We start from the raw sequence: 26,813 nt of genomic DNA on the forward strand, positions 1-26,813 counted from the left end.
GAACAAAAGTAATGGGAGAAGAACTCAAAAAGTATGGAGCGATGAGTGTGGACAAGTGATGGAAAAAGATGTTGGAAGGTGAAGAGAAGAAGTTGACCCTTGCTTTAACATTCTTTTTGGAAGAACTGAACTCCCTACTGAACGTGGACATGGACTGAAGGCGCAAGAATGACACTCGTTAAAGCCCCATCCATTTCAGTGCTAACTGTCCCCTCTGTGATTGATTTAAGAGAAAGAATTATGTGATGGTGTGGAATATAAATCTTAAATGCTTCCTTTTTAAAAAAAAGAAAAGTTTGTAATAAACTGAATAAAAATTAAACAAAAATTATTTAAAATGAAATAACGCATTGAAAAAATACACAGAATTGATTTCCCTGACTGAATCGGAGTACGTTCAGAGATTATTTTCAGAAGGGCAACTGTCGCACTAGAAGGACAAGAATCTAGACATTTTCATGTATTTTAGAATCAGGAATGAATTCAGAGCATGGTTTTGGTCATTCCCTACATCGCCCCCTACGTTTATACTACTCCATAATGTCATTGCTGTACAGAGTGAGGGTCGATTGGTTTCTAAAATATATGAGAAACTCAATCAAGAGAAACCCGATATAGATGTATCTTCAACGTACAGGTGGGAAAGTGATGTGGAGTAACAGGATGAGAAATGGTCATGTATTCTGGAGCACTAAGAGGGGGTGTCACTGAACCAAACTGTTGATTTTAAATGTATGCATCAAACATACCATACACTAATCAAGCTCCCCAGATACTAGCCTGCTGCAAACTTGAATGTCAGTAATGTACATAATCGGATGCAAATTTTATGCATTTAGCGTGGCTTTACCCAGGGGTCTTGGAGTTCTGGGGGAAGGCGTTTAGTGTGATCACTCAGATTGTTAAAAAAAAACGTGTTCAAGCCGATGATGGCCCTGCTGGGATACACTCAACCGATTCTTAGCTTTGCACAAAAAGTGATTGGACTCCAGCTAGTCTGGGTCCAGAGAAAAATTGTATGGCCCTGCTCCAGGTTTTGATGAATGGCTATTCAATATAGCATATTGCCATGACATGGATGTTGCCGATATACGCTCCATGCCACTAAATGCACGACCTTTGGATATATGGGCCCCGTACCAGAACTACCTGTTTTCCATTGCCAAGATTGCAAATAGTTTATAAAAAACAAATAGCATTCACTGGTAGTGAAGAAAGCATAGAAGCAATTGAATTTGATCTCGCTGAAGTTCACATGGACATGATTTAAGTGTAGGTGGGTAAGTATAGGTGAACATCTTTTTATCCTGCCTACTAACATTCGCTTTCACAAACCTAACCTTTGCTTGGAAAATCTCTATGATAAGGAAGTCCATTTAGTCTTTCAAACCTTACAAATCAGAAAAACAGATTGACATACTTTCAAATCAGACACTGGAGTTCACAAACATCAACTAAAAAAAGAAGTGTTGCTATGTTACTGACAATTGATTGTCTCCTCATCTTTATCTGAAGAAAAACATTCCATACTATGTTAAGAATATCAAAAGTGCATAGGCATCTACATGGGGGCAAATGGGGCACAGCTCCCGTATAGCTTTAGCAAAGAGAAAAGGAACTTCACTTTTCCCCGTAGAGATGTTGAACAATTTTTGGTTTCTGGCCAGACTCAGACTGGCGTATAGGGCAATTCCTGAACCAAAAACGCAAAATGCTTGTATGGGCCAGTTTTCTGGGTGAAAGTGGCCCAGTTTTTTGGCCAATGTGTGCCAGTTTGATGAGTTACTTAACTATGCAGTTAGTAGCTTTGACCATTGTGCTGAATAAATATTCTTTAAATTGCACATCACATTTTATCAAAAAACTCCCCATTGGGTACTATCCGAACAGTATCACCAAAGGAATAAATTGCCATTTGCAACTGCAGGCCAATTTCTCATTGGTTGCGCCAAGACAATTGTATGACCCAGTCCGACCCCGTTTCTGGCTGTACATTCTAAGTGATCAGTGTGCAGTGTCCATTTTTATAGATATAAAAATACTATTAGCTTTAAAGTATTATCCATGAACTGCGTGTAATGCAGCGATTTTGAGCAGTATCGGGGATCTACTACCCGAGTTCTTTGAATGTTAATTGGCATGTGCAAAGTAGAAAGCTGCAAAGGTAGTGCAGCAGCTTGAGAAACTGTTGCCGAGATATTATATGTTCATTGTTGCCTGTAGATACTGGGCTTTCATCACAATGACTCCCACAAAATGTACAATAAAATGCGATGTTTCGATTTGGGTAGGGGGTCAGGCTCGCTTGATTAGTTTGGTTCCGTGCACATATTAGGACAGATGAATTTCTGCCACATAGTAAAAACCAAAGGCACCCATAGTGATCAGAATAAGTCTTGGGAAGTACAAGACATGGAAGAGGGATGCTTAATCATCTAGTTCTGTAAATATTATGGAGAATCAATATAAAATTCGCCATTGCTCAATATAACATTCTCTCCATCTCCAACACTCTTGACACTCGTGCCCCTGTCATGAGGGTCCGTCTGAAGCCTCCCAAAAAGTGCAACTCTTGTACCGACTCCGATCAGCTGAGCGGAAATGGAATTCGTCGGGCGCACCCTCTGACAAACTGACCTGCCTCCTGCTTCAAAGGCAATATCGACTCTGCATCCATACCAAGAAAAGTGTCGTTATTCAAGCCTGCATCTCTTCAGCATCAAACACAAGTCTGCAAGGAACTGGCAAACCCTGCAACAGCCTCTTCTGTCAAGCCCACCCAAGACCTTTGCTCGGCTCAGGCTGCACACTCAGGCTGCACACTTCATCACAAAAACCCAAGACATCCTTTCCTCCCTCTCTTCCACTCCACAGCATACACAAACACCTCAGCGTCCCTTGCCCCCCCCCTCCTCTTCCCCTCTCTTCTCTCTCACCCGTTACTCCTGATGAAGTCGCTAGGCAAGTCCAGTCTATGAAGGCTTCATCCAAACAGGTGGACCGCTGCCCCTCAAAAACCATTAAGGACAACACTGACTCACTCGCTCCAACCCTGGCTGACACCATCATTCCGACAACCTGCCGCCCTATCTCCATCACTCCTTTCCTGGGCAAACTCCTGGTGAAGTTGGCTATCTTTCAGCTGAATCTATTGGTTGCTTCAAAAACTATCAATCTGGCTTTAGAGCATCCATAGGCACGGGAAACTGTTCTTCTGAACACCTGTGAAGGCCTGCTCTCAAATCTTGACACCAACACTCCCTCGGCCCTCATTCTACTTGACCTGTCCTCGGCCTTTGACACGATTAACCACAACATCCTGATCGCACGCCTCCGAGACACCCTGGGAAACAGGTCAGGATCTGTCGTGGTTCACCGCCTTTCTCTCCGACTGCTCATCCCAGGTGGAACTTGGAGCCTTTCTATCTACTATCGCTCTATCAACATGTGTCGTTCCCCAGTGATCTAACCTAGCCCCCTGGTTCTTAAACGTCTATATGACTGCCTTGGCATGGGCGATTTCCACTTTCACCTCTAACTTCCAGTGTTATGCGGATGACACGCAACTATCTTTCAGGCTACCCTCAGCCGCCGCCTCCTCCTCCTCCTCCTCGCTCATATCTGACTGTCTGCTATTCGGTCAAGGTGTGCTGCAAACGACCTCTACCTCAACGCCAGTAAGACTGAGATCTTTTTCATTGGGACCCCTGCCCCGCTTTCCCACTTTCACCATGGCCAGCCTCCCTTGGCCCTGCGCCCGCACCCACTGGAATGGCCAAAAACCTTGGGGTCATCTTCGACTCCACTCCTTCTCCTCCCACATTTCGGACATCTCTAAAAAGTCCAATCATCAGCTACACGTCCTCAGAGGTACTCTACCTTCTGTCACCTTCCCCCAGCGTCTCACTGTCTCCAGAGCCCTGATTCTCTCTAGGCTGGACTATTGCAACAGCCTCTTTCTCAACCTCCCTGCTTCCGTTCTGTATCCTCTGCAACTCATGCAGACAGAACCGCAAGACTTATCCTTGGCCTCAAGCCCAGGGACGGCATCTCTCCGGTGCTGAAATGCCTCCACTGGCTCACCGTGGCTGCAAGGATCAAGTTCAAAACCCTCTGCATTGTCCACAAGGCTTTCTGGGGCCTGGGACCTACCTATCTGCGACAATGCTTACCTAAATACTGTCCCTCCCGAGCCCTCCGCTCATCTACCTCCAACCTACTGCGAGCGAGCCAGTTCTCCAAGAGATTTGGAGCAAGATTGTTATCCTCTGCAGGGGCCTCACTCTGGAACAACCTCCCTGCCCCCCTCCGTATTGAGCCTGATGTCCTTAAGTTCTGGAAACTTATCAGGACTTTCCTCCTCTTACTTCTCTCTCCCCCTACCCTGCTAACCTATCGCTCTGCTCTTTCCCTCGCTCCTTTTTTTCCTTACAGCTTGTTCACTGGCCGCCTGGTGTACCTCCGAGTCTCACAGGTCCCAGGCCCCCCGCCAATCCTCTCGCACTTGCCTCAGAGCCTTGCACTCACCTCATTATGACCCATGAGAGTGGCATCTCTCTGCACTAACCCTAGTCTCCACTGACCGGGTGCGCTAGGACACCCTCCAGTCCACCCCCTCCCCGCACACCCTTTAACCGTCTTTGCGTTCCAACTGCACCCTGCCTGAAGATCGTCCGTCTGTTCCCAGTCTTCACCCCCTGCATGGTTACGCCTTAATTTGACTTGGAAAAACTGCACAATCGTCAAACCCATTTGCTATTTCCCACACTGTTAACTGTACGATATGCACTTACTTTGCCTGTGCAGACTATTATCGTTTCAGAATTTAAAGGGCTCTGATCTACTGTTCTCCCCGTGTTCCCTCCCTCCTTGAGCGCTTTGAAACTATTGCCTTGTGTATAGGTGCATTATAACTACACATTACCATACCATACCATTGCTGGCACAGAGATTACGCTGCATATTTAAAGGACCCATTACAGACGCAGGAAAGTTTGAGGGCTGTCATGCACCTTAACGTCTTATCTGGTGGGTACTGCCAAAGACAAAAGGTCTTTTAGACGGAAGCGTAAAACTTTTAGGCCATGGCAAGCCTAGCCCTACCATTTGATCTCCTTGTGAATCTAAAAGGTGCATTCGTAGAAGATAAGGCACATCCCATCACTTCCCACTTGTGACAGTTGATTGATTGCCGATATTTTGCACATATTAGAGCTTTTTTGCAAGTCATACCTTAATGCACTTCTACTGATGGTTGATGAGCTAGTGTCTGGAATGTACTGGCCATAGACAAGATTACGGCAGTGATTAAAAATATACTTACATGATTATTTAACATAGGTTCGTCTCAGGAAATCGAGGATGAATGCATAATAACAAGGGCCCAGTTTGGATTTGGCATCATCCTATGTGAGATGGGAAACTAAATCAACTTCACGTGACAAGTAATTAGCACCCAGTGAGGAGGAAGATTGGCGTCACCAGCAAGGCCGTATGCTCTGAATGCAGGCTATATGTTTTGGGACAAGCCCATTTCCATCCCTTCCTCCACTGGTACGCTCCTAAACCACCATCTTTCCTCATCTGTTGCACTGGGCCACACATTTCCCTGTACCCAATTCCCACCCCACCTGCCCATTACCCACCCTCCCCGCACATCCACAGTCATTCTGCACTTCCCAACCATGTTCCCTTACAATAGATATAGTACTTTTTCTGCTTCTATTTCACCCGATTTTTTTTTAAGGTATTGCGCAATGGCCATTTCTTTTAAAATAACTATTTGCTCCAGGACATAGACGGCAATAATGGGCCAGGTGAGTCGCCCCGCCTGGTAATGACCCACCACCCCGAGTAAGGTCTTCGCTTTGCTCAGGCCCTTACTAGGTGGGACAGTCCATCTGGCACACCATTACCACCTCCTTGTTGAATACGATGTTGCATTAATGCCTTGATTTGCAGTAATTCCTTGGTGCATCAAGACGTATCAGATTCTTTCATGTACTTGTCCTCGTGGACATGTGTACTGCCTGCTTAATCCTCGACATCACCATTTACACCTGAGACGACCTTCTTGGTTACACCCATTGTATGGGTTAACAACTCTAGCCCACCCTCTAGCTACAACATGTATCTCCTCCCATTTTGCTCCGTCTTCTTCCTCTGTTTTCACCTCATATTTTTCTTTCTTTGTGGTTTATACATGTCATATGTTACTACATAATTGAAATTGCATAATATATATCAACTATTACAATCCTGTTCCTCTCCTGATGATTTAGTGCAAGGGTAGCTAATATCAATGACCGCATGTTTGGACCTGCAACTGCCATGATCCATCACCACGGAATATGGTGGCTGCAGCGGGTGCCAGTAATGAGTTAAAGCATCTTACGATGATAAAACGACTATCCTGTATTTAGAGGTTAACATTGCTCATGAAACGACAATCTCCCTAAAAGAAATAGTGTATCATTTTTATTAGAAAAAATTACTCTCTCCGCTGGGACGCTGTAAAGCTCAGGCAGTAGACACAAGCCGTGCTTCCCTTTGATGAGGACACTCTCCAAAGCCTCTCGGTATTCCTGCACCTGCAAATTAAGAGGCAAAACAGGGATTCAACTGGCAATAAATAGCGAGTGCATCATTTATTCACATTCCAGACTTCAAATGACATTAACAAATGTATGGCGAGCGCCAGGTATTACACATGCAGAGAAACATTTCTTTACAGAACTGCCTGACTTTTGAAGCCTATTTGCATCTTAACGATTTCTGTCAATATAGCAATAAAGCTTTAAAAAAAAAACTCAACGAATCAAATAAATAATGTTTATCTTGTATGGTATATTAGCCGCTGAGCTTGCTATTGACAGGTGGGCCTAAACGATGGTACCAAGAAAACGTGCGTTTTTGACACCAGAAGGCCACTTCCTGTTTACCGTAATACCCTTTGGGTTAAGACATGCACGTGACACTTTTCATAGGATGGTAAAGGAAGACCTGATTGAGCTGGAAGGTCAGAGCAGAAGATGTTGCTGTGTTCAGCCATACTTGAGATGATCATCTGGTCCACCTAAAGCAAGTGCTTCAAGCCTTTCGGGAAGGCTAGCTTGACCATCAAAACTAAGAAGTGCCATATAGCACAAGGAACTGTTACTAGAGTCAGTAATTCATTATGTAAATGAACGCTTGTGCTGAACACTCCAAATCCAATGACCCCAACAGATAGGTCTGCTTATTTCTATTCAATACCATGAGATAAGGGTGCCACTCTGTTGCTGGAACCAGAAGGAAAGCCACCTGCCGGCCCTCCATTCCCTACCTACCATGTTTGGTCGCAATTTCACCTTTGTATTTCACATAGTTTAATGACCATATGGCGAATAGGACAATATTTTCTCACCACAGAAGACTAAGTATTACTCAACTTTGAAGTCCTACTTCCAAGTAAGGCACCACCCTGTCTCACCATGAACACAAGTCTACCATGATATTACATGGAACAAAGGTTTAATAAATAACCTCTTGAAATCAATGGCTTTGGTATTTTAAATTTGACCAATGTATTCCCTTACTTTCCATTACCAACAACATTCAGCTTTATACACAGTCGATCCTTGACTAGGCCACTCTTGGCTCAGGACTGAAAGTCACATAATTAACATTTTGGAGTTTGGCTTACATGACAAAGTATAGAGATGGGCAGTGTGACAGGTTCACAGTCTTGCCCCTGTCAAATGGGTGTGTGGGGAGGGGCCCATCTCAGCCTGAAGCAGGAGGCTTTCTAAAATTAAACTCAATACAAGCCCTGCCGCAGGTATGCACATTTGGGAGTTGTAGGATCAGTAGATCCCGAAAACCCCCCCCTTGTGCCAATAATGACAACATTGATTGATGCCACTCATTTGCTCTCAGTGCCTCACAATACAGTTGCTCACCACAGTTCTGTCTTTTCAGAACTACATCACCCATAATGCAACAGCAAGCAAAACCAGGATTTGGGGGGCATACATCCTAAAGGCACGAAATTCAGCATTTTCACCACCAAACCGCATCCAATAATGAGAGGAGCTGACTACTTACCCTCCAGACAGAAACATTTACTTTTAGCCACCAGCCTGACAGAGAAACACCAGACTGCTTGCAAAACCGTGCTGGAAAAGGAGGAGGAGGCGCTCAAATGGGTGTTTAAAGCCCACCAACCGAGTAGCCCTCCTCCTGGGAAAAAGGCAGGCATCGATTGGTGCAGGAATTGGGCTGAGCACTGCAACCAATGGGGAGGGGATGAGACAGTCACTGCATACAGAGTCCTGCACTATAAAAGCAGACAGCAGCAGAGACAGAGTGTGGGTTGTACTAGTGAGGTTGCAGGTGAAGTTGGAGGTGAAGTTGGAGAAGACCAAGAGACCTGGTGGAGGAAGGACGATGGAGCAGTGTGTTGGAGAGGCAGATTTTGAGCAGGGAAGGCATTTGAGAGCGAGTGGTATCATTGGTGTGTAGTGTATTGCAGTGTAGGAAGTGGGCAGGGGGAGTTTAGAAGGTGTGCGTGAGAGAGAAAGACTGAACAGAGTGTGGTAGATAGTGTGAACGGGAGTGAGTATTATCAGAGAGGGAGGGTGTAGAAGTGGAGTGCAAGGAGTAAGATGTATTAGGGAAGTGGAGAGGGGCTAAGATAGTGATCGTGGGATTTGTGAAGGGCAGAGTTTCTTGTATAGGGGACAGGGTGTACACCACCCTCTAGAACTAACATATGTGGTAGTGTAGAAATAGATAGGAAGTCCCTGAGGGAGACATAAAGCCAACGTCTATGGGAAACCGCCTTAGAGCATTTTTATTATTAATATTTATTAGTGTTTTAGTTGTAAAACAACTTTAATGAAACTTATAATTTACAGAAATATTTCATCACACTACATCAGACTACATTGTAATCCAGACATCATGAAGGAGTTTCATAATGCTGCCAACTAGGTAGGATAATGATGTGCTAACGTCCAGAGCTGCCAATACGAATAAGTTAAGATACAGTTAAAATACAATCGGTGTGTAATTATTAAAACAATTTCTCATTTAAACAGCATCATATATTAAACCGTAATTGCTAATACGAGTAGGTTAAGATACGGTTAATTGATAAATATTAAAAAAATCTGACACATTAAAAAACAGCATCATATATTAAAACAGTATCATATGTTAAGACAGTATCCCTTGTTAAAACAGTACCATGTATTAACTATCCTCGTAAGGGCATCCTAAATGCGTCTAGAAGGAATAATGATCATGATTCACGTGTCAGTAACAGACCATAGAGTTTGAATAGCAGTGCTAGATAGATAAATCCTCTGAGGTTAAGTGCTAGGGTCATCACTTAGATTAAGGGCTAATAAAAAACCAATCAGTGTGTAGAGGAGGAGTCAAACACACCTACTCCACCTATCCCGCCTACATTACCTGAGAAGTATGAACCAAAATATATGACATACTACACCAATCAGAAGGCAAGAAGAAGAGCAACAACTCTGTGCAGTACCCATAAGAATACCTATATCTAGGAGAATATGGGGAGTAAAGTATCCATTAAGGAAACCATACCTACATCCAAGACAATATGATGGCCATTTGAATGTGATTCCTGATGAAATAAAGAAACTAAATGACCAGGATGGATGGTGATGTCATACGAAACTGAATCAATTTAATTTATAGAAGATAACAAGGCCAGAGAGGCAGACAATTTATGAAGTACTAAGAATGAGTGACATTTTGACTTCAAGAGAAAGAGATTTATGCCACAAGCATGGTGAAGATACTTAGTTTAAACGTGTACAGATGCAATTAAACGCAAACAAAGCAATCATGAAGCTAGTCAAATACTTATAGTGACTAGATCGCAGCAAGCACCAACATTAACATATATACATCATAGATACATATGGATTGAATAAAGAATGCAGGTTCCACTATGTATATAGCAGTCTTGAACAACAAGAAAGGCCTCAAATTCAGTGTCTCAGTCACAAAAGCAATTGAATTAAACAGAATTTATTTCAGCTAAGGCGTTGGATGAGCCAAAGAGCCAAGGTCTTATCAGAACTAAAATTGGCTGAAGTTAGATACAATTAATGTGAAAGAACAGAAGCTCCTGTTCAAGAAGGTCAAGTGAAAACAACAGACGTCAGAGGACTGTTAGGGAATAAAATCAAATGCAAGAAAAGGCTCAATTCATGGTGTCCAGTCACGTGATGGAAGAAAGTTGGATGCATGAGGAAATCGCAACTACGCACGAAAGCCAGACAGTACCCATACTCCTTAAAAAATCCCAGAGAACAGTAAAAACTCAAGGCCAACTTCAGACACTAATTGACACTGAACCGTTGAGGTGATGATGGAGTGTCCTTTTTAATTGGTGGGAAGCTGGTATCAAGTCAAGCTCACCCGCACCTAGTTGTTCAGTCTGCATGCTGCTCACATAGGTGGAAAGGTATTGACGGGGCTAGAAGCCAACCAATTGTAGAGGACCACGTAGTTGGGGTCCTACAGTTTGTGTAGCCAATGGGACGTTGTACATTTAGTGACGTTCATAGTGGCCATTTTAAAGAGAGGGTTTAGTTGCCCCAACTGTTGACTATGCAATTATTTCTCTCTGTTAGTCTATACAGATATTACGCCTATACTTAGTAGTTTACTTAGAGCCAATCACGCTTCCCGATAGGTTTTAGAAGTTTGCCACGTAGGATGACGTTGGTAATGATGCAGGTCTACACGTCAGTAGTGACACATTTGGCCTATAAAAATATTGTTTTTTCTTAAATGATTTGAGAGTTGAGTATTGACCGCTTGCTGATGTTCGTTGTACTCACTTACATTAAAACAGACTAACCCTTTGCCAAGCTATTTGTGTCATCTAAATTATTGATGTTTGATTAAAACCTGCATCTCTATTCATCTCAAGGGTTTTGCTACTCATCTTAAAGGGCTGGAAGTCTCCAGTTCAAGTGCAATATTCAGTGATACTTTTGGGGAGTTAAATATGTACAACCACATTGCTTGTTTTGTCATCATTCTAAACTCTTTCAGATGTTCAGAAAAAAATTGGAGTCTTAGCTCCAAGAGCGCTATACATTCAGTAAATAAATGTTCACGTGTCTCTTTATGTTGAGTCAGAGTGCAATATCTAAAAGTAAGGTTCAAGTTTGCAGCTTTATTATACCTACCGGCCTGCATTTTAGTAGGACAGGGATTGAATCTCATCCTCAATATTGCTTGTGCATATTTAGGATCCGGAAATCTTTTCACATAAAGTGGTATTTCGTTTAGTGATTGTTGGGCAGAATCCTGTGCAGTTCCCTTGGGGAGCACTACAGAAGATTAAGACTACAGGCATATGCAATAAATCCCCTTTGGTATCAGTCTGTACCACAAAGATTTTGTTGGTAGCTGTGGCTAAGCAGTCAGACTTATCTCAAGAGGGAGATGAGCAGCATTCAGGGTTTACATACTAGGACTACAATACTATGGAACAAGGAAACACTGACCAAAGCTTTGTATCACAAAGAATATATATATTTATTTTACACACTCTGATGTTCACACGTGAATCACTATTCTTAAAGTAAGTTAAAACAAAGTATACACAACTCCCTATTTAAATTGTAGACAAGTTTGAGCAAGAGTGAAAACTGAGCAAAACGGCACAGTGTAAACTAAGCAGAAATGGCACTCTAACAATTTCTTCAGAGCGAGGGAAAGAACAAGTTATACAGGATTAGACTCCTAAAACGCATCAGCAACACTTCCCAATTGGATTGTGAACAAGTTCAGCAAGGCAGCACTTTAGCATCAACAGTACTTTGGTCAAAACCGAGCAAAGTGATAGCCACAGCAGGCAGAAACACAACGCGGTTGTGTTTGAAAACGCTGCGGTTTTCTTTCTGAGTTTCTCAGGCTCCTCCGAGCCGGAGGAGCCTGAGAAACTTGGAAAGAAAAACTGCAGCGTTTTCAAACACAACGTTGTATTTATGTTTGCGGTCGCTTCAAAAGCGACCTCAAACATAAATACGTTTTTAAAGCTGCGGTTTTATTTCTAAGTTTTCCGGGCTCCTCCAGCCCGGAAAACTTAGAAAAAAAAATGCAGCTAGTGCTTATTTTAAAAAAAAAAATAAATAGCACTTACCGAGATTCAGCTGCAGCTTTCCTGCTCTGGTCTCTGGTCCCCGTCCTCCGCGTACAGCACCAATGAAGGAAAAGCCACCCAGCGGTAGCTTTTGTTTACTACAGCTGGCTGGCTTTTCCTTCATTAGTGCCGCAAAAGCAAAATCCAGCACAGGCGGGCATCCATTACACAAAATGGATGCGCCCATGTGCTTGCTTTTGCGAATTTTGAGCTTGAATAGCTCAAAATGTTACATAGGAAGTTGTTAAAAAAAAGTGCTAGTATTTTTTTTTAATGTTGCCTATCTATTTTTTAAATACAATTTTTTACTGGACTATCCCTTTAACTGAAAGTGCCTGTAACTCACTCACTCTGCGAGCGGAAGTGACCGCAACCAAAAATACAGTTTTAAGAGTTAACTGTCTCAAAGGGCACGAATGCAAAGGCTCAAACGGAGCACCCATCAGAAACTCGATGACAAGGTTCAAATCCCAACCGGGCACCTGGAAAGGTGACGGAGGTAACACATTAGTGAGCCCTTTTAGAAACTGAGAAATTAAAGGGATTTTAAAATAAGAACACTTCAGACAAGCGCTTAAATGTGGACAGCGCCCCCAGGTAACCTTTAACCATACCCACTTGCAAGACCCTGTGGGCTAATGAAAGCAAAAAAGACAACCACAGGAATGTCACATGAAAACGGATCCACATTCTTAACCCTGCACCAGTCGCAGAACTTTCTCCAACGGCAACGGTACAGGGACTTAGTTGCAGGCCTTCTGGCCGAAAGCAACACCTCCATCACGTCTTCAGGGAGGTCCCAATCCTTATACCTCGTTCTTTCAGAAACCAAGCGTGAAGGTTGAGAGATCTGACCTCTGGATGGAGAACCCGACCCCCCTCCCGTGAGAGCAGATCGTCTCGGTAGGGAAGACGACGTGGAGGGCAGATGGACAAGTCGAGAAGGCCCGGGTACCACGTCCTCCGGGCCCATGCCGGAGCAATGAGGATCATCCGGGAACTGAACCTTCGTAACTTCTGCAGCCCTTGTGGGATGAAGGGGACTGGAGGAAACGAGTACAGCAGTGGGAATGACCACTCCACCACGAACGCGTCTCCTAAGGCTCCTCTTGGAGGAAATTCCCGCGAGCAGAACCTTTTGCACTTCCGGTTCACACTGGAGGCGAAGAGATCCACTTGAGGGGTCCCCCAAAGGGCAAAGATCTCCAGGAGAATCTCCTGAGCCAAATCCCACTCGTGAGAGATCGCGCTCTGCCTGCTCAGAGCGTCCGCCGTCTCATTTTCGTCTCTGGCCAGATGAACTGCCGAGATCGAAACTTCCTGCTGGATTGCCCAGAACCAGAGCTGCATCGCCTCCCTGCACAGAGGAAGTGACCCTGCCCCCCCCCCTTTTTGTTGAGATAGTGCATGGCCACTGTGTTGTCCGTCAGGATCAGGACATTCTTTCCTCGCAAAGTCGGTAGAAAAGTCTTCAGGGCAAGCCTGACGGCCCTCAGCTCCAACAGATTGATATGGAGTCTGGACTCCGACGGAGACCAACGACCGCTGACTGTCAACTCGTTGGCATGAGCTCCCCATCCTGTGAGGGATGCGTCCGTCACGATCGTCACCTATGGCCAGGGTAGCCAAAATGGAGCCCCCTTCATCAGATTGCCTTTGACGGCCCACCACAGAAGGTCCTGGGCGACCGAGGACGGCACCTGAACAGGGTCCAACATCCTGCCGGAGAACTGAGACCACTGGAGCTTGAGTGCCCATTGCAAAGATCTCATCCGCAAACTGGCCTCTGGCACCAGAAGAATGCAGGATGCCATGAGCCCGAGTAATCTCAAGAATTCAAACGCTCGGAGACTCTGGGCATGCTGAAACCTGTGCACCATCTGCTGAATGTGATGAGCCCTCACCTGGGGAGGAAAACACTGCCCCAGGGACGTGTCGAGTTGGCGTCAAGTGGGACTATTTTAAGTTGAGGCAGAAGCCCAGCTTGTGGAGGGAGTGGCAGGTGACAGACAGATGATCCGGAACTTGCTCGGGAGAGCGCGCCCTGATCAACCAATCGTCCAGGTAGGGGTAGACATGAATCCCCCCCTTTCCTGAGATGCGTTGCCACCACTTCCATGAGCTTGGTGAAGAACCTCGGGCGGAGGTCAATCCGAACGGCAGGACCCGAAAATGAAAGTGCGAGTCGCCAACCGCGAACCTCAGGTACTTCTTGTGCTTTGGATGGATCGGCACATGAAAGCGTCCTTGAGGTCGAGAGCCGCCAACCAGTCCTGAAGTTGAAGGGCCTGGAGAACTTGAGAAAGAGTAACCATCTTGAACTTGTCCTTGTTAGGAAGAAACCTGTGCAGTTCCCCTGGGGACCACTGCAAAAGATTTAGGACTACAGGTGTTGGCAGTAAACCCACTTGGTAGCAGTCTGTACCACCCAGAATTACCTGGTATCTGTGGCTGAGCAGTCAGACTTCCCTCAAGAAGAGTTAGGCAGTATGCAAAGTATACACAATAGGCACTCAGATACAATAGCACAAGCAAACACTGACCAGAGCTTTGGTATCAAGGTATATATTTATGTATTTAAAAACACACTTATTGAAACAATCCAGCACTATGATGGTAAATCACACTAAACACAGTTACTATTATTATATATACATCCCTTCTTCCTTATCAGACAAGTCTTAGTTAACACCACTTATTTCCAGACAGAGGTGAGTGCTTAACTATAGATGGCACTAGTTAACAAAAAAGGGAGGGAAAAAGGCAGAATGTAGGAAAATACACCACACTAATACTTAGGAACTCTTAAGCAAGGCAGGAAAGTCCAAAGTTACTTGTGAGCCAAAGTCCATAGGCCGGGCCCACTCTTGGAGAGAGCAGGGCACGAATGCACCCAAGATCACACAATGACAACAGGCTTAAAAAGTCTTGCAGGGAGTTCAGAAAGGTTTTAGTTAGGTTTCAGAAAAGTTTAGCCAGGGTGTCCCAGGCTAACCCAGGGTCGAAAGCCGGGGGCTAAATCTACCCTGTACAGTCGGTTGCAAGGGAAGCCAGGCGGAACACGGTACCTTATGTGGAAAGGATCCTCCAGCGGGGGCAGTTGTTCCTGGCAGCGGGTGCAAGTCGCGGCGTTGTCCAGAGGAAGAGAAGATCTCGACGTGGAGGAAAGATGAAGGTCGTTGCACTGCCAGGGAAGAAACCAGCCGTGGAGTTTTCCAGTTAAAGGTACTACCCTTTGATTTGCGGTTGTGGTAAAACGTGGTATCCCGGGTGCCAGGGGGCTTGGCACAGGCAAGGCGGCCACGAGATGCTCCAGGAAGCAAAAAAAGAAGCAGACGGGTTATCCCCACCAGTCGAAGGAAGAAGACTCTCCGGGCTGGAGATCTCCTCTGTCGTTGGGAAAAGTGGCGAGACGGTTCAGCAGGGCTCCACCGGTGGTGTCGTCGTAGCAGGTCGGCTCAGCTTCTCCCTCGTCGGATTCTTTGGTCCTGTGGCGACTTCTAAAGTTCCAGGCCCCAAAGCCCTGCTTTTATGCAGAAAACCCCCATTCACTCAGCCTAGCTGTCACTCAAACATGCTAAGTGGTGAGCCGGCCGGCTCACCACTTGGGCCAATCAGGACAGAGTGCGACTTGAGTTGCCTAGGCAACTCAGTCCAGGGTGCCTAAATCCCCCTCCACCCCTCCCAAGTACCCCAGACAGAGTGGCACTACTTTGGAGGGCTTCTGTGGAGAAGCCCGCCAAAAAGTGGAACAAAGAGCTCAACTTGGGTTGCAGTCACAGAAGCGAAAACAAACGCCATTTTAGAACAGAGTTCTGGCAAAAAATACCAACCGGAGAATTAATATTAAATAAATAAACCAGCGGTGTGTTGGAGGCTATAGGAATTAAATAATTAAAGTTGGTAGCCTCGAACAATGGGAAATCCCATAGAGATATATTTGCGGTCGAATATAAAAAGTAGTATCCACTGCCACCAGCCAAAACTCGATCAGGGGGGACGGAGATGTGCCCCCTCGACCAACAGACCCCGGGGCAATCGAATTGCCCCGGCCAGTACGTCCACAATATGATGCTTTGTACTGGTTCTGTTCAGAATTTGAGACTAGTAAAGTCAATGGTGACTTTACATGCCCTGGGAGACAGTAGTCAGTCCCAGGGTATGGAGTCTATACTGGGAGGTCACTATGACACCCCTGTGTTACTGCACTGAGGGTGCTGTGTAACACACATCACAAAAACACATGAAGCCCTATGGAGTAAAAGACCCCATAGCCAATTAAACACATCTAGAGTCAAAGAAACACACTCCAATCATGCCCAAGAGTGAGGGTAAGAGAGTCTCACTCTTGGCAGGAGAAAAAAATAAACCCCAAAAATCCAGCAAAGCTGCTGGGGGACTCACTAGGTTAGGAAATTCAGCCTAAACAGAGAATTCTCCCTAACAGTCCTTCCCGAGGAGTTTGTTCAAACCGCGCAAGTCCATGATGGGTCTCAATCCCCAGTCTTTCTTGGAAATCAAAATTTAAGGGGAATACCATCCCTTGTTCCACTCCGCTACAGGCCCAAGTTCTATGGCGCCTTTCTCCAGCAGGGCTTGAACCTTGGCACCTCGAGTACCCTGCTTTCCACCTCTGGCACTCCTACGTTGGCCCCTTTGACTGGCAGCTCCTCTCGATTTACCAAAGGATGAGAAATAACGAAAGGAACCTCCCCCCTCCATTGCTGTCCCCTAGGACAAAAAGGCAGAGGTTGGCGAACTGCAGCGCCCAACGACTTCGCTGCAGCTTTGGAGGTCTGCAAACTCTCAAGGCTCTCGTCAGCCTTGCTGCCAAAAAGATGTTCACCGTCAAAGGGCATGTTGAGGATCCGGGCCTGCACATCAGGAGCAAACCCCGACTTCTGCAACCACGCAAACCTGCGTATTATGGTGCTCGCCGCCATGGACCGGCTGACGCAATCTGCCATGTCCAAACCCGACTGAACGGCCTCACACATGGCATCCTTGCCATCCTGGAGCATAGCAAGAACCATCCCGTTCGTCCCCTTCGGGAATATGTTCAGCCGCTAAGGAAACAGTTCCACAGAGTGTGCGTGAAACATGACAAGGCACATACGGAGTTGGCCGCCTGAAGAGCCATACACCCTGAAGAAAACACTTTCTTCGCCCAACCATCAAAACGCTTGTTGTCCCTATCAGGAGGGATGGTAGGATACGACGCCTGCTTTGCTGGGGCCGTAGCTGGCTGCACCACCAAACTCTCCGGAGTAGGGTGCTTGGTCAAGTAGCAGGGGTCGCTACTGAACGGGCGGTATTTTCACGGCAAAGACTTGCCCACTGCCGGGAGACTCTCCGGAGCAGTTAAGCCGCTGCCACCCTCCTCTGTAGAGCCATATGAAACGGCAGTACCGGGTCAGTTGGTGGACCTTGGTCGAGGATATCCGTGAGGTCATCCTGAAGAAAATCCCCGGGAGGAGCAGACTACCCCAAGTACTCTGTGACCCTACACATAAGGCGCCAGTACGAGGAGTCAGCAAGGGTGCCAGGCTCAGGCCTACAAGACTCCACCTCCGGAGAGGTGTCCAGACCACTGGCGTCGTGCAGGGACTGACGCAGGTCCTCAATCGGGCTATGGCCCGAGAGAATCTCATCTGGCACCGTATCAGGAACCATGACATCATCAGAGCCCTCATCCACCTCTGAAATGTACTCAAGATGGCGGAAAGAGTGCACAGAATGGGGGACAAAGCCATGCTTGACCTTGGCCAGAGCCTTTCTAGGGGGTTCCACCGTGCCCTGGGGTACCCCCGTCGAAACAGCCTCGAAAGGCGTCGAGTGAATCAGCGTCTAACGCGGTGCCGACAGCATCGACAGCGTCGACACATGCCTCGAGGGCGGAGCCCTGAGTGTGTCCATCGACATCCTGGGCGCTGACGACTTCTTCGGAGGCGGAGCCTCGAGAGAGTCCCTCGATGACCTCGGCGCCACAGGCGTCGACGTCTTCCTCAAAGACATCACAGGATCACACGGTCTCAAACGCGTCGAGGACTGGGACCTGGAACGGGCGTGACTAGAACGATTCCCCTTGTCCGAGCGGGACCGCTCCCGCGAATCGCGCCGACCACCCTAGCCCGAAGGCGTACGAGCGGTGTCTCTAGTCCGATCACGACCGACCCCACTCGGAGACGCGGACGGACCAGTGCCCTGCGATTCGAGAGGGAAGCCCATTCCTCTGGCGTCGCATGCTTGGTGGGATAAGCGACCCGCCGACGGGCGGAGTCCTCGGATGAGGAAGGCGACCGATGACGGCGCTTCTGGGAGTGCCTCTAAGAGGCAGAGGAGTGGCGGGACCCACTCCGGGACCGAGACCCACTGGATTTCCGACGACGATGCGGAGAGTCGCCCCTCGAATAGTCCGTCGAAAGCCCCGCAGACCACGACTTCCGGGGCTTGGACACCTTACCAACCGACAGTTTCTTCTTGCGCTCCCGCAAGGCTTTGGACGTAAGCGACTGGCAGTCGACACAATCATCCGTGTCATGGGCCTCCCTGAGGCACCAGAGGCAGGCGTCGTGCGAGTCCGTCACCGACATCTTGGACCCGCAGTCCCCGCACTTCTTGAAGCCCGGACGTGGGGTGGAAGAAGAGGTAGACATCACAAAGGACTTTAACTTCAGAAACGAACAGGTTCGAAGAACCGAAAGAACAGAAACTCCAAAGAGTCGAGGCGCGCTGAGATCTCCGAAGCGAACACGTTCGCGGAAAAAACAGAACTGAGGCTACGGGCGTCATGCGTCCTACTTATAACATCCAGTGACATCGGCCGTCGGAGGAGGTCCTCGAGGCCGGCGTATCGACGTCATCGACGCATGAAACAGACGCCAAAAGATTTTCTGAAGCAGCACAGCTGTGGTGATTACTGTCATAAATATGGAATACGTCGGAGGACCCAATCCCCTTGAAAGAAATATTATTAAAGTTCTGGCAATAAAAACCTACCGGAGTAAAGTTAATATTAAAATAAACCGGCGGTATGTTGGAGGCTGTCAAAAAAAGTGGTAGCCTCGAACAATGGGAAAATCCCATAGGAAAATATTTGCGGTCGAATATTTACGGTAGTAACCACTGCCACCAGCCAGAAACTTGGGAGAGAGACTGTACGGTACCCTCTCGAAAATGAACACCAGGGAAAAACTATTAACCCTTTCCAGTACTTCCATAGTAAGATGGGTTGTACTGGTTTAGTTCATAACTATTGACTAGTAAAGTCAATGGGGACTTTACATGCCCTGGGAGACAGTAGTCAGTCCCAGGGTATTGAGTCTATGTTTGGGGGTCGCTACGACACCCCTGTCTCACTGCACTGAGGGTGCTGTGTGACACACATGTTAAAAAGATGATTCCTATGAGGGTGAGAAAAACCCCATAGCCCAGAAGCACACAAGAAAGCCTAAAACACACACTAGCAATTTGTCTAAGAGTGGGGAAAAAGGTTCTCACTCTTAGCAGGAGAAAAAAATTAACCCTTCAAATCCAGCAAAGCTGCTGGGGGACTCTATAGTTAAGGGAAATTAGCCCTAGAAGAGAATTCTTCCTAACATTGATTTAAGGAGGAAAGCTCCTGCTTTGAACGATGAGTATAAATTGCAGGTTTCCCATATAATTCTCCAATCCCATTGCCAGAGTTTTATTTTGGCTTTATCCGGATGGTTGATTAATAGGTCAATTGAAATGTCGGCTTCCTTTAGTATTATGCTACATTGGACTAACCAGTTTTGAAGAGGGGATTTTTTACCAGTGGCTAAACTCGCTTTCACAGTTGGAGGAGAGAGAGGAATGATTAGATATTGCAGCCCAAAATGTTGTATAGGCTGCTAGCATTTGCCAGGATACTAAAGATGATAAAGAAAGTAATCCCATTTTAAACCTGATCATTGCAATTGGTGTACTCATTGGAAGGGATAATATTTCTTCCAGTAAATCCCTTCTGATAAGTTCCATTTAGGGCAATTCGACAGCATTTTGGTTCGCGCTCCATATGTAACAATGGGTACAGCGTTTTGCCTATAGAAAAACCTTGTCAGAATATATGAACATTTCCCATACTTATGTTGTATCGCTCGACTTTGAACAGCCAGCAGTTTCATTTTAGCTCTTAGTTCTAACTTGTATGGTAGGTCTGATATATAAGTATTGAGATTCATACCCTAGTATTTATACTGATGAACTTGTGTTAGAGAGTCCAGTTGAATTTATATTTATGAGCTGACATTATGATGAAATACCATTGAATTTGATTTTTCTGCATTAATGAGATATTATCTGAGGCATATTTGTCTAATGCAGTTAGTTTTCTTTGCAGACCAATGGGGGCCCTATCTAATATCACCAGATCGTCGGTGTCGAGCAGCCATGAGACTTCTATTGAGCCTAGTTTTGGAGGGAATGAGCGAACAGCTTGGAGCGCTTTATTAATATCCCTTGCCGGACAGTCAGCCAGCCAACCATGCCAGAGTGCATTTGGGTCTCCTAGGAGACCGAGCACAAAGTTTCGGGCACTTCCCTCACTTCCTGCCCACCCCAAACACTCAGACACCAAGGGCGGACTTCAGTCCTGAAGACCGCCAAAGGCTCACGAACAAAGGGCCCAAACCTGGTTTGGCACGCAGAGTTAAACACCAGCAGGACCTTTCCACAAAGAAACTGTGAAAAAAGCTGACCGGAGTCTGTTTGTACAGAGGGGTCTTGGACGCCATATTGAAAAACACAGCGCCCCCGATTTTTAGCAACCAACGTTCGCCGTTGGGAAAAATCATGGTAGTTCGTTATAAAACCACTGCCACCAGCCATTTAAATAGGAAAGGGTAGCTATTGACAGCTACAAGAGTGTTTAGACTTGGGGGATACCAAGTAACCCCTCCAGCACTCTATAAGAAGACAGTGTGTGCTGGGTCTGTGAATTTAAAAAGACTAGTAAAGTCAATGTAACTTTACAGTCTCTGGGGAACAGTATGTCATCCCAGAGAAGGTATTTCAATCTTGGAAGTCCAAAGGACATCCCTGTGCCACTGCACTGAAGGTGCTATGTGACAACAATGAAAAGATGATGCCTATGGAGTTATCTAAAACTCCATAATCAAAGAACACAAGAGTAAAACACACATCAAAATACATGAGTGGGGAAAAAAGGCTCACACTCTCTCCAGGAAAAAAAAAAACAAGTCCTCAAAATCCAGCAAAGTTGCTGAGGGGCCTCTAAGGTGAAGGGAATAAGCACATTTCTGAGAATTCTCCCTAACAGCCACCTCCTTCTTCCTCCCCCCATTCTTGCTGTTGACTGACACTGACCCAGCCCAGGCAAACCTTCACGTTTTCATCTCCAACACCCTTGATACCATTGCCCCTGCCATGAGGATCGGCATGGAGCCTGCTTCCAAGTGCAATAGTTGGTACGATTCCAAACTTGCCTCTTTGAAATGCAAGTGCAAAGTTGCAGAACAGAAGTGGTTGTCTTCTAGCATATCCTCTGACAAACTGGCCTCTCGCCTGCTCCAAAGACAATACAGACTTTCCACCCGCTCCAAGAAACAGGCCCATATCCAAGCCTGCATCTCTGGGACCACAAACAACATGTTTGAACTTTTCAAAACCTGTAAGGAGCTTGCCAATCCTACTGCAGTCTCCACTTCTCTTCATTCCCAGGCCCTCTGCTCTGGCCTCCCATTTCACAACCAAAACTCAGGACATCCTGTCCTCTCTCTCCTCTATCCCCCCCACCCTTCCTTGGCCCCCATCTCTCCTTACCCCCTACACTTATCATTCTCAACGATAGCACCGGATGAGGTCACCAAGACAGTTTGCTCTATGAAAGTTTCCTTCAAACAGGTGCTTCCCTGCCGCTCTAGAACCATCAAGGACAACATTGCCTCTCCCTCTCCCTCTCTGGCTGAGTTCTGTAACACTCATTTGCCACTGGCTCCTTCCCATCACCCCTCAAGCACTCCCTTGTGCACCCTCTCCTTAAGAAACGATCTGCGGACTCTTCCTGCCCGTCTAACTACTCCCCTAGCTCCACTACCCCCTTTTGGGCAAAATCTTGGAGAAGTTGGTCACCTCCCAACTAATCCACCACACTGAATTTGTTGGTTGTCTCCATAACCACCAGTCAGGCTTCAGACTAGCCAGAGGCATAGAAACTACTCTCCTGAACACCACTGAGGACTTACTCTCAAAACTCGACTCAGCCTCTCCTTCGTTCTCATCCTCCTTGATCTGTCCTCTGCCTTTGACACGAACAATCAATGCACCCTCATAAATCGGGTCCATGATACTCTTGGCCCTGATTGATTGACCTCTTTCCTTTCAAATCGGCCCACCCAAGTACAACTGGGCCCTCTTCTGTCCTCTACCTCACTCTTTACTTACGGCATCCCTCAGGGCTCTATCCCCTCGCCATGGCTTTTCAACATTTCCCTTGCCGCTCTTGCCCACTCTATCTCCACCTTCTCTCCTCATTTCCAGTGCTATGCTGACACACAGATCTCCTTGAAGCTTCCCTCCTTTTCTTCCTCCACTTCCCCTCTCATTCCTGACTACTATTCAGGTATGGTGTGAGATCATGCTCATTGGGACCCCCCTCCCAATCTTTGGCCGCCCTCACTGGGCCCTCTCCCCTCACCCTCGTGTTGATGCTAAAAACATGGGTGTCCTCTTCGACTCCTCTCTCCCCTTCCTATCTCATACCTCTGACCTTGCTAAGAAAGACCATTTTCAGCTTCACCTCCTCAGGCATTCTCCCTTTCCACACCTTCCCCAAGAAACTCAATCCAGAGCTCTGGTTCGCTCCAGTCTGGATTGAGTTTGCAACAGCCTCTTCCTTAATCTCCCCCCACCCCGCTCTCTTCAACTAATCCAGAATAGGACTGCAAGACTTATCCTTGGCCTCAAGCCCAGGAACTGTGTCTCTCCAGCCCTAAATTCTCTCCACTGGCACCTGGTGGTTGCACAGATTAAATACAAGACCCTCTGCATCACCCACAAGGCTTTTTGGGGTCTGGGACTACATCCAACTCTCCCTAAATACCTCCCTGCCCGAGTCATTCGGTCATCTAGCACCAACTCTCTACAGGTCAGACGTCTCTCCAAGCAGAGAGTGGGGGGGGGGAATCTCTTTCTTTAGCAGGAGCTGCCCTCTGCAATGGCCTCCCTGCCCATCTCTGATTTGTGCAAAAACTCCTTTAGTTCTGAAACCTTCTCAGGACCTTCCTTTTCTCCCCCTACTTCCCTCTCCCCCTCCCTGTGACTGGTGGCCTGTGTTCCTTATGAGACTTACCAAGGCCATGCCCTCCCTTGACCAGTCTTCCCTTCTCTGACTAGCCTACTGAGTCTGGTCCACTCCGTCCCTGCACTAGCTGACCCCCCCAACCGTGTTTTCCCCAGGAATTTGCCATCCTTGGCTCACCTTAGCACTTGCTCAGCCCCTGGGGCCAGCCCCCTCCTGCACTTCTCCCTCTCACCCTATCGAGCCCTTCCCCCGATCAGCCCCCTCCCCTTGCACGTCTAGTTACTGCACTTACACAAGCTGAATGTCACAAGGCCTAGTAGGACCGTTATTGTTACTTTCTCCTCGCCTCACCCGCCCAACCCCCCTTATAGCTTGTGGAAAAACATTTTGCTGGATAGTCGCCATTCAAATGTTCAATACATGAATGTCTTTTTTTTTTTTAATTTTTTTTTTAAAGGTAAGCACCTTCCACCTCTTTTTTTTTAAAATATCTTTATTGTTTCCCGAAAGGGAGAAGGGGAAATGGGGGAAGGGAAGGGGAAGGGAAGTTACAACGTACAAACACATAACATAACATAACATAACTGGCATGTTGGCATTTCTGTAGATATCTCTGGTCGGGTCCGTTTCCTTGGCGCTTCTTGGCGACCTTGTTATCCATGTCGCTGGCTGTCTATGTGGGCAGGTTCTACCCTCCCATCTGTGCTGTCCATTCGGTTGGGTGCCCCTGTGTCCTTGTCTTATATCTCTCCTTGTCTTCACGCCTCCTCTAGGCCATCATCTCCCTCACCCTCCTCCTCTTGGCCAAATAAGTCCTGAACCAGGGAGTTCCATGCTGCTATTTTCTCTGCCGTTTCTCCTTCGCCTCTTTGCACTGCTCTTATCCACACTGCGGTTTCCGCCAGGGTCCATTTACGGAGGTCCGACCACCATGACTCGACGGTCGGGCCATCTTTCGTTTTCCAGGCCATCGCTATCCTTCTTTTAGCTAGTATACATATCAGGTCTTTCATCTTTGCTAGGTGTGTTCCCTGTCTCCCCCCTCTCGGGAAGAGGCCAAGCAAGTACTTCTCTGGGTGCTCCACCTGTATCTGGAATCCGCTGTCTGTTATTCTGGCTCTGATGCCCTCCCAAAAGATTTGTATGGTTGGGCAGGTCCAGAACATGTGGAGCATGTCTGCTTCCTCCGCCGAGCAGCGGGGGCACTTGTTCTGGTTTCCCCCATACATTTTGTTCATCCTCACTGGTGTGAGGTACGCCCTGTGTGTCACGTACAGTTGTGCCTGCTTGAATCTCGCGTTCCTGGACACTTTCTTGGGATATTGTAACACTCTGCTCCATTCTTGGTCGCTAAAGGGTCTGCTAAATTCTCTTTCCCAGCTCAGTCTTATGTGAAGTTCTTCCTTATTAGTGGCTTTTAGCATCTGGTCGTATAGTCTGGATGTTGTGTGCGTTCCCTCCGATATGTCGTACCACGTGTCCAGCTCCGTTGTGGCGCCCTCCTGGTCCTCCCACTCCGGCCATCTTTTCTTGATTTTAAGGATCATTCTGTTATATAGGATGAATTGTCCTTCATGTATGTCGTATTCCCCCACCATTTCTTGGAAGTCCGCCCACCTCCCGTCTTTCCTCAGGTCCCCTATTTGTGCCACACCTTTGCCTTCCCACTCGGTTCGGTAGATTGCTAATGTGTTCATGTCCGTGCCCACCAGTCCCGCAAGGGGGATCTGTGCCGATTGGGGGTCCTGTGTCCCCTGTAACTTCCACGCTCTGTTCCATAACCCCACCGCGAGGCCAAGTAGGCGTGGTAAGGTCTTAAGTAGGGGGTTGTCCAGCCATGGTATTTCTCTCAGATAGTATTTTTTTTGTGTTGGTTGGAGGATGATTGTATCAATCGTCTCCTCCTCTCCTAGCCACTTGACTGCGAACTGGAGCTGCCCTGCTAAGTAGTACTTTTCAAAGTCCGGGAGTCTGATGCCCCCTTCTTCATAGTCTCTCTGTAAGGTCTTTAGCGCAATTCTGTTTCTTCCCCCCGCCCAGAGGAAGCTTCTTGCTATCGAGTCTAGCCTGGTGAAGAAGGTCTTGGGGATTCTGTGTGGGATATTCGTAAGGTAGTACAATAAGCGTGGGAGTACCACCATTTTCAGGAGTGCCGCTCTACCCATCATTCCCAGTGGCAGTGTTCCCCAGAATTTCATGGACCTCTGTGTCCCTTCCAGGGCTGCTTGCGTGTTGTGTTGATGAGAGTCTACCGTGTCATGATATATCTCTATCCCTAGGTATCGGAAGGAGCGTGGCGCCCAGGTCAGGCCCAAGTCTGGCAGCTCTGTTGGGGGAACCCGCTGAAGGCCAGCGAGGGGAAAGATCAGGGATTTTTCTTTGTTGATTGCTATGCCGGAGAGTCTGGTGTATGCCCCAATCACTTCCAGCAGGCGGGGCAGGTTAGCGCGCGGGTTTCCCACAAAAAGCAGCATGTCGTCTGCGTATAACGAGATTTGGTGTAGTACTCCGTCTATGTCTATCCCTGTGCCCCCATATTCCTCCCTAAGGAAGACCGCCAGGGGTTCAAGGGCCAGGATATACAACATTGGTGACAGTGGGCATCCCTGTTTGGTCCCCCTGTGTATTCTCCATTCTCCCGAAATGATACGCCCAGTCCTCACCCTTGCCCTAGGGTCTCTGTACAGTAGCCTTATCCATCTAAGAAACCCCTCTCCAATACCAAAATGAGCAAGAACCCTCAGTAGCCACCCCCAATTCACCGAATCAAATGCCTTGACGGCGTCCAGGGAGACTATCGCGCTCTCCCCTTGTTTCTGGTTTGTCCTATCTATCACATGGTGTAATCTACGGAGGTTCCATGACGTGTTCCTCCCTGGGACATAACCGGTCTGATCAGAGTGTATTAGGACAGGGATCACTTGCTTCAGGCGGTTGGCCAGGACGGTAGTGAGTATCTTGACGTCCTGGTTGATAAGGGAAATCGGCCTATATGAGGCGCATTTCGTGGGCGGTTTACCTGGTTTAAGGATCGGTACTATTATTGATTCCGACATACTAATCGGTAACTGTCCGCTTTCGTATGCATCTTGATATGTTCCTAATAGTTTCGGGGTGATGGTACCTTTGTATGTTTTATAAAACTCTCCTGGGAGTCCGTCTGGGCCTGGGGATTTGCCGGTGGGGAGTTCTGCAATTACGCTCTCTATCTCCTCCTCCGTGATTGGGGCCTCGAGTATTTGCGCTTGTTCCTCTGCTAACTTTGGCAGTCTTATTTCCGCCAGCGCTTCTGTGATATCCTCTGGGCCAGTTTCTGGGTTGGGAGCATATAATTGTTCGTAAAAGCGGGCG

At 47.1% G+C, this 26,813-nt stretch overlaps 1 protein-coding gene across 2 annotated transcripts in view; it reads right to left on the bottom strand.

Moving 5' to 3' along the window:
• PHKA1 (phosphorylase kinase regulatory subunit alpha 1) overlaps positions 1 to 26,813 on the bottom strand; it is a 2,290,600-nt gene that overhangs the window by 1,484,661 nt on the left and 779,126 nt on the right. For both annotated transcript variants that reach the window (XM_069648650.1, XM_069648649.1), the window contains exon 11: positions 6,495 to 6,590. In XM_069648650.1, coding sequence (XP_069504751.1) covers positions 6,495 to 6,590 — 96 coding nt within the window. The remainder of the gene's footprint in view (positions 1 to 6,494; positions 6,591 to 26,813) is intronic.

Source organism: Ambystoma mexicanum, chromosome 2q (genome assembly GCF_040938575.1).
Source record: "Ambystoma mexicanum isolate Mex_15411 chromosome 2q, UKY_AmexF1_1, whole genome shotgun sequence".
Lineage (NCBI taxonomy): Eukaryota > Metazoa > Chordata > Amphibia > Caudata > Ambystomatidae > Ambystoma > Ambystoma mexicanum.